The sequence below is a fragment of the Prunus dulcis genome, chromosome 4 (genome assembly GCF_902201215.1).
Source record: "Prunus dulcis chromosome 4, ALMONDv2, whole genome shotgun sequence".
Taxonomy (NCBI): domain Eukaryota; kingdom Viridiplantae; phylum Streptophyta; class Magnoliopsida; order Rosales; family Rosaceae; genus Prunus; species Prunus dulcis.
The window spans coordinates 1,719,921-1,728,692 of NC_047653.1; the positions used below are offsets into that span (position 1 = coordinate 1,719,921).

General features: G+C 39.8%; 2 protein-coding genes across 2 annotated transcripts; one reads left to right on the plus strand and one right to left on the minus strand.

Annotated features, from left to right (window-relative positions):
* Window positions 1-506: 506 nt before the first annotated feature.
* Window positions 507-3,200, minus strand: LOC117626301. Its single transcript, XM_034357972.1, has 3 exons — window positions 3,029-3,200; window positions 1,995-2,278; window positions 507-1,900 (listed from the first exon to the last, which is right to left on the minus strand). The coding sequence occupies exons 2-3, from the start codon at window positions 2,239-2,241 to the stop codon at window positions 828-830; spliced, it is 1,320 nt and encodes a 439-aa protein (XP_034213863.1). The 5' UTR covers window positions 2,242-2,278; window positions 3,029-3,200; the 3' UTR covers window positions 507-827.
* A 2,242-nt stretch (window positions 3,201-5,442) lies between these two features.
* Window positions 5,443-8,400, plus strand: LOC117625132 (equilibrative nucleotide transporter 3-like). The gene is made up of 10 exons (XM_034356728.1): window positions 5,443-5,677; window positions 5,851-5,901; window positions 5,987-6,094; window positions 6,396-6,551; window positions 6,634-6,777; window positions 6,894-6,999; window positions 7,229-7,404; window positions 7,495-7,658; window positions 7,787-8,045; window positions 8,132-8,400. The coding sequence occupies exons 2-10, from the start codon at window positions 5,860-5,862 to the stop codon at window positions 8,240-8,242; spliced, it is 1,266 nt and encodes a 421-aa protein (XP_034212619.1). The 5' UTR covers window positions 5,443-5,677; window positions 5,851-5,859; the 3' UTR covers window positions 8,243-8,400.
* Window positions 8,401-8,772: the final 372 nt, after the last annotated feature.

The following is an 8,772-nucleotide window of genomic DNA, read 5'->3' on the forward strand; positions in this document are numbered from 1 at the left end:
ATTAATAAGGATATATTTATTAGGGTGGGCATGGGTTGGGTTTAGTCCCAACCCGATATATAGCGATTTATAATTTCTTAAACTCAATGACTCGCTCATTATAGGTCAGCTCAACTCAACTCAAACTTTTTGTGATTTGGTTGAGGAGTTTGGTCGGGTTAATTCAAAATTAAACTTACTTTCAAGTTTTGGTTCCAACCCATACATAACGATTTATAATTTTTTACACCTAAAACTAACTCATTTTTATGCCAACCAAACCTCGTATGATCGAGTTGGATAATTCAATCAGATTAACTGAAAATTGTGCCCGCCCTAATAATTGAACCAAAATTGTTTCCACAATATAGTTATGCTTGTTCACTATAGAATTCTTACAATCATGATGGGCCGGGCAAATCATGGCTCAGACATATCCTTGAGAACAATTGGAACATTTTTAAACTCGCGAACTCCAAAATTCAACCGATGACTTTGCATGCCCAGCCAATATGCTTCCATCTGAATTGATATAAAAAAAAATCATAAATTAAGAAAAGGCCCTTGGGATAATATAAAAATCTAACAAAGCCTTGTACTATTAGTTTTACTTTTTTACAAAGGAACTAAATAAAAGCATTATTTGAAAGCAAAAGTTTTCACTTTTCTATACCATTTTTCCCTTTAAAAAAAAAGCCCTTCACAATTTCAACACAATACCAAGTTGAAAAAACTAATTACAATTGTATCATCACTCACTCAGCAATCATCATCAACAATAAAATAACCACACTTTAATCAATCACAGTAATAAGTCTTCTTTCCCTTCATGCATTGCATTTGCATTGTCAAGAAGATGTATTGGGGCCCCGACCCATATTTATTTCGGGTCCAGGTCCTTGCCATTCTTCCCCAGAAGATGGCACCACCATACCTGGACTGTATGCCGAAACCACAGCAGCATTCGGATTCCTCACTCCATAGTACACCTGCTGCTGGTGCTGGTTCACTCCATCAGAGACCACCCTAGCTGACACATCATATGGATCCAATCCCCCAACTGGCCTCAACCCTCCACCATATACTTGACCCATACCCGGTATCTGGTTATGATAACCCACCCGAATCTGACCCGGGTATTGCTGATGAACAAACTGACTCCGAACTGGAACCGGTTGGACCTGTACGTTTGCGGGTGGAACCGGACCCGGGTAATAATAAACGGGTACTGACCGAACAACATGACCCGGGTAATTAGGATCCGGAATGTAATGCACACCGGGATTGGCTGAGAACCCCGTCGCTTGTGGTACCGGCAGCTCAACCGTCTCTGTAAAACCCTCCGAATGATTATCTTTCGTCTCCAGAACTTGATTGGAGTCGGGTCGGGTCTTCACGGGTGGGAGACTCGGCATCGATGGAATCGAAGGCACAGACGACGTCGAGCAAAACGGCGAGGTAATAACCGGGGCAGGAGAACCCGGATCCGAAGCCGACACGTTGTCTTGCAATACGGTTCGGGGTTTCGGTTTGAACTCTCCGCGCGAGTGAGTCTCGTCGGAGTTGTCTAACCCGAACAGGTAGTCGGGCACTTCGGAGACAATCGAGGAAGCTTCGGAGCGGCCGCGCTCGAGCACCGAGGAATTAGACGCGCCGCTGTTGAGCGCGTCAAGGAACCAGAGCTCGCGTTTAGCCGAGCCGTCGAGCAGCGAGCTGATGCTGGAGGATCTCGAGTTAACTGTTGAGTCCTCGCCTTTAGGGAAGAGAAAGAGGCGGAGCCGAGCCGACTTGGGGTTTTGATTCTGTACTATACGGTCGTACTCTTCTATCATGTTGTCCACGTCCTCGTCCGTCGTGACGGAAATCAAAGCGTCAAGGTCCTCGTTCGGCAGCTGGTACTTCACCGTCACGTTACTCAGTCCTGCAAATAATAAAAAATAACAAAAAAATTTACAATAAGGAAGAGGGCAAAACAACTGAATTGTGATTTGACGGCGTCGTTTTAAGGAGTTTGCCTGAGAGTTTAGAGAGCTTGGTGAGGAGGGAAGAGAAACTGGCGGCACGGTGTACGGCAACTATTCGAGTATCGCCGCCGACGTAACGAAGCTGATTATCGTGTGGCCGTGGGAGAATCTTGCCGCCGAAGCTGCACATGAACCGTACACGTGTATTCAGATCGTGAGACGGGTAGTCGGAGCGTGGGGTGGACGAGACGGAGTCGGTGGCGGCCGAGTCCAGCTCGGAGGGGTGAAGTGACGTCATTCTCCGTTGAGCAATATTAACTCTGCCCTGCCCTGCCCTGCAACAAAAGTTATGAAGTTTTAAGGGTCAGCTTTGGCGTATCGAATTATACGCCGAGAATCCGAAATCGACTTGAAGTTGCAGACCGTAAGGAATGTCTGCGTGTTGGAATTAGCGATTTGGGTGACTGTGATGGATGGCCGTCACAGACGCTTCCCTGACCTGACCCGACCCTGGTTTTCAGTTTGGGTTTTTGACCTTCTTTACTGGGCCCCCGCTTACTTTTTTGGGGTCAATTTTATTGATTTATTTTACTTAATTTAGCTAATTGATTTCCGTAAAGTTATATATTAATCTTAGGTTATATGTAATGAGTATTATAATTATTGCCCAGTTGTCGTTGAAAATTGATATACCGCTGTCTGTCCCCGAGACTCAGTCAGAAGCAGAGTAAAGTTTGCTTTTTGTTTAACTTTTATTCTGCCATTATAAAAGTTTGTAAGATAAAAAAGCATGGAATCTTCAAAGGATCAATCAATTCCAAGTCTTCAACGGAAAAATCAATACCATAATCATAAGTTTATTTCCAAGATCAAACTTGCTACATGCATAGGTTAATATTTTGCATAATTTTCGATGGAATCGGTGATCGATGATTCGATATTCAAATGGATATTTAGAAGATGAATTGTGCTCTAAAGTAAAAACAAACAAACATGATCTTTTGTGCATTTTGAAAAGGTAAAAAAATAAACAAGGCATAAAATTAGGAAAATGAAAGAGAGATAAATAGAAAGAGAATACTCACACTTTGTAATTATGGGGCTTGAAAATTGAAATGATGATCCGTCCGTCCCTAATCTCCTCTATAATAATTGAACCCCAGCCCAGCAAAAACCATTTTCTTTCAAAGAAAGGAGATTGAGAGACTTGCTGAAGAGAAGAGAGGAGAGATCAGAGTGCGGAGTTGGGTGAGCTGCTCAAATACAGATGGTTATTGCTTAAGTCGCAGGGCGAAGGAAGGTGTGGGCCCCGGTGGTGGTGGGTATTATGCTTGGTTTTGTGGGCCCATGTGGTCCTGTCTGATTGTGAGGTGCAACGTGGCGGTTTGTCACCATTTTGTCCTGGGTCCCAGGATACTTCTACCCTCACTCGCTTGCTTCCGTGATGCCCTCACTGTCCAATCATACGACAGTTTGATATGCCGCATTTGTCCGCGAAATTGCGATGAATGGGTCCTACCTTCTTTGTGCTTTTTGCTCTATTGTAAAATATTGATTTCCACGTGTGAAAAGTTAAATACAGACAAATCTTTTTTTATTTATAATATTTTCATGGTCACAGACTATTAGCTAGTTGGAAATGATTAAAGGGACGTTTATGGTAATATCCAACTTGGGCGGTGCTGGTTGTTGCTTACCCAAAAAAGAAGAAGGAGAAAAAAAAAATACTGGAGAAAACTTTGGGCGGTGGATAACATCCTTTTAGAGACAGAGACATATTTTCGATTTTTTTTTTAATTGAATAAGGGGAGATTTTTAAATTTTGAGTGCTGCATTGCATGACCTTCTCTTTCTCGGACCCCATAATAAGCATCATGCTTTAGCCTGTACACAAAACAAAGGGAATGGAACAATAAATTGATGACCCACTTGCCAATCAAATCTTTTATTTTCCAAGGAACTTCCTTTTTTACGATCTTGGTCCACACTAGCAAAGGATTGGTCTTTGGGTTGGGTTGGGTTGGGTTGGGCTACCCTCTCTCTCAACCAGAGCCTGCGACTTCTTCCCAAACCCTAATTTTTTCTACATGATATTGGACCCAAACCCAAAATAGACCATAGCATTAGGGCGTACTTAAATGCCCAACTCAGTACATTCGATTTCCTAAAACTGGGTCTTTGGGGAAACTCTTAATCCAAGTCCGTACAGTCAATTTCTCTTCTACAACACTCCTAAATCCTAAACCAACTCTATTGTAGACTTATTGGACACAAATCAAGTAAACAATTTACTTGTATTAGACTCACAAAATATTACAACAAACAACTCTTAAAGGAAAGACCAACTCTTACAAACATTCTTTCTCACTTCACTCACACTTCTCACAAGAACTACTTAACTCTATCGATACAGTTATAGAGTTTGGGGTTGCACCAGGTTTTCAAGAGTTAACTATAATATTCTAATACAATATCTAGTTAGTAGGTGGGTGAACTACTTTTCCAGATTTTTCTATAATTGTCTAGTTCAAGTGTTGGCAATCTTTATTTCCTTGGATAGGCTGGTCTTTATTTCCTTGGATAGGCTGGTGTTGATTTTAACGTTGGTTACCCATTCTGCAACCAAAGCTTCGTCTGCAGTCTAGCCTAGGTTTTTATCTTTTCAAACTTTTTTTTCAAAGTACTTTTGATTCGATTATCAACAATACGTTACGTATAAGGCACAAATTAAATAAATTTGGAAAAAAGCCGACTGTTTAATTGTTTGTTTGACTCAACTTTTGAAAAATCAACAAAGGGGGAGATTCTATCACCAATAAAAAGGAAAGATTCCATTGAATAAAAGAGAATCAAGAAAGTTATGAAAAAGTAGGGAATTTTTTAGAAGCTGCTAAAGTATTTCAAACATAAATCAAACGTCTTAAATAGATATTAATGTACTTTTCGGATTGTTTAGGGAGTAATCCAAATTTAAGATTATTGTCTATATTTTCATTAACTATTCCAAAAAATTCCAAATCACACCAGCCAATTGAAAATGATGAAAGATAAACAATTTGTATTTTGTATGTGTGTTACTCTTTTATGTTTATTATTATTATTATTATTTTATAATCCCCAATTGTTGACGAAATAAAAGTCGTGATGCAAGCAATTCTTAAAGAATACAAATTGAAGCACTTTCAAACTCCTCCAAGCAAACGAAAGTTTTTCGTCGCTTTGTCTTGCATCTGAGCGAAGCTAGTTGTTTTACGAGTCAATATCTTGGAAGATTCTTCTTTTATATATTCATTTCTGCAGCACCTTCCCTGTTTCCATTCCTGGTTCTTCCGCCTCAGCTTTTAGCCATTGTCAATCTCATTCATCAATCACATCACAGCCAACGTCCACTTTTTTTTGGCTTTTAAATTCCACAGCCTGCTGTCATTTTTGCTTTCATATTCAGATTACTTCACACACGGTCTATCCACCCAACCCAATCTTCTCAAAAACACAACAGAATCTCATATCTCTTTTTCTGTCCACGTGGGCAATGATTAAAGCCGGCAATAATTTGTATATTTAATTCCTGCTTCTCTACAAGCATTGCCTTTGTATATTGCTTGAACAAGTCAAAACCCCTCTTGTCCAGTTTCTTAATCATCTTTTATATTCTTCTTGTTTCTGGAAACAGTGAAGGATATACTATTGAAAACCCGGTTGCATATTCAAGTCAGCCTTAGGAATCTACTCAGGTAAACAAGTGCATGCATACTGATTCTGAAACCCATTTTCATTTTTATCTTCTTCTTTTGCATCTTTGATTTGTGCCCTGTTTACCATTTTCAAAAATAGTCATAAAGCAGTCAAATTTATAGTGTACATGAAACTTATATAGAGAGTTTAATTCTGTGTTTCTCAAATATAGGGACTAGCCATGACAGAGGACAATGACAGCAGGGCTTCAATTAAGCATGAGGTTTGTGCTGCACAAAGCATTGAACTTTTCTTCATTAATTGATTTACCTGACCCTGAAATTTCTAATATCTCATGTAACAAGCAGGGACATTATAAAGCTATGGCGGTTTGTTGGTTTCTGGGGCTGGGCTCCCTTGTCGCTTGGAATAGTCTGCTGACTATAGGAGATTACTATTATAACTTGTTTCCAGCGGTAAGCGGCTACTTACTATACACTTCTGTTTTGTTTAAGATTAAAGGAATGATCTTTATCATTTGAAGGATCTGGCGGGTGTCTAAGAACTTGTTCAGGTTCAAGGCTGAGTGCTTTGTTTGAACGGGATATATTGTAATTCAGTTATAATTTGTAAATCAATTAGGCTTCTAGTCAGATTATCATTGCCCTTTTGAAATTGCAGGGCAACAAAAAAATTTGGACTTTTAGTAGTGGGAACCTCTGTTCCATTAAATGAAAGTCTCTGATTAAAAGTCTGATGAACATTTCTCTTTTATAGAGTTACCACCCCTCGCGGGTTCTTACCCTTGTTTATCAACCATTTGCACTTATTACTATGGTAACACTAGCATACCATGAAGCAAAGTTGAACACCAGGAAGAGGAACTTAATTGGATATGCTCTCTTCTTCCTTGGGACCTTGATGCTAATAGTGGTAAGTAACGCCTATGTACATACTCTATTTTTGCGCCCCTTTCTACTCCATGTTCTTAACTTCATTTTCACCTTTGTAATAGGTGGATTTAGCTACGTCTGGGAGTGGAGCAATTGGACCCTATATTGGTATATGTGCATGTGTTGGTGCATTTGGGGTTGCAGATGCCCATGTTCAAGGTGGAATGGTCGGAGACCTGTCTTTTATGCATCCGGAATTCATCCAGGTTGGTCTTCTTCTCAGAGTTCTTCAATGTTTGAGACCACTTTTGTTATCGTTTGTAACATTAACCTTACAGTTTCCTATCTTAGTGAGTGCTGTTTTTATGTTCTGCTTCTGCAGTCCTTCTTTGCTGGCTTGGCTGCATCAGGTGCTCTAACCTCTGGCATGAGGCTGATGACAAAAGCTGCCTTCGAGAAGTATCACAATGGTCTTCGTAAGGGGGCGAGTATGTGAATTTTCTTTACTAATAGACAAATTGGTGGTTGATTTTCATATACCTGTTGTTGTATTGTGGTTAAAAGTGTCAAAGCCGAAAATGTGGACTTGAGCTATATAGAAGTAACGTTGCAAGTTCTTTATCTGATCAGCTGCTTTCTGAAGCTAGAGTCATACTTTCTAATTGACTTTAAGTACTTCGATCAATGACAATTTGTTGTATGATTGGTCTTTTGCAGTGATGTTCCTTGCAATTTCCACACTCATCGAGTTTCTGTGTATTCTTCTATATGCAATTTACTTCCCTAGATTGCCTATAGTAAAGTACTACCGCTCAAAGGCAGCCTCAGAAGGCTCTAAAACTGTATCCGCTGATCTTGCTGCTGCTGGCATCCAAACACAAGCAGACATAGAAGTATTGAAACTTTCTTTAATTTGATGATGTATGTTCTTGAGGATATGGTCAGATGTCTACTTACTAACAAGCTTTCTAAAATTTTCACAGGTCTCAAATTATACTAAAATACTTCCAACTCGACTGAGCACTAAGCAATTGTTCATGCAGAATATAGATTATGCACTTGACTTGTTTCTGATATATGTGCTGACATTATCAATCTTCCCCGGCTTCATATTTGAAAATACCGGAAAACACCAGTTGGGCACATGGTAAGTTTCAATCCTTTTGTCTCTTAAATGCTTGTTTTCTGAGTATGGCCCACAATCTCCTGTATTACTAATTCCTCTTGTAAATTACAAAATAAGAACTTTGTGTTGGTTGCCTGGTGAACTCAAAGGTATCCACTTGTTCTGGTGGCAATGTACAATGTGTTGGATTTGATATCAAGATACATACCCCTTGTGAAATGCCTGAAGATCGAATCCAGAAAGGGCCTCATGATTACAATTCTATCGCGTTTCCTGTTCGTTCCAGCATACTACTTCACCGGAAAATATGGCGACCAGGGATGGATGATCTTGCTCACATCAGTCTTAGGATTAACAAATGGTTATCTCACTGTATGTGTCATGACAGTGGCACCCAAGGGTTACAAGGTTGGTCAACACGGTTCTAAATATAAAGTTATTTTTACTGTTTTCTCATGAAAGTTAATTAATGTCTTGGGTTCTTTGATTTGCAGGGACCTGAGCAAAATGCCTTGGGAAATATACTTGTGTTGTGTCTTTTGTGCGGCATATTTGCAGGAGTTTCCCTTGACTGGTTATGGCTCATTGGCAAGAGCAAATTTTAAGGAGCCGAAGTGTGATCACCAAGAAATAAAGTTGCTCTAATTTGAATGCTAATTTCATGATTGGCTGAATTGAAGACTAAATAGGAACTACTTCTCGCAACCTTGCAAATTATTGGTTTTCTTTCTTGAATTAAGATTATAGAAGAAGATTAATCTCTTGATCTTGAACCACACTCTGAGCCTCAGGCTCAGCCTCACTTAAACCCCAGCATGTTGAATCTTGATGATCTCCCCGACCTTGTATTGATAGAAATCATTTGTCGACTTCCCCTTACATCTGCAGCTCAATGTATGTGCGTGTCCAAACGTTGGTTCAGTCTAGTTTCTTCTAATCCTTATTTCGTTCGCCGGTTTCTATGTGTAACAAAGTGATAACCAAAAGCCCATCCTACGCATTCTTATCTTCACGAATCCAAGGCAACCAAGGAAATTCTTTGTGACGCCCTCCTCTAGTCCTCTAGAGTACACGCAACATAATTTTAATTTCCTCCCTTGTTTTCAGGGGCCTATCAACACACCAGAGTATGAAC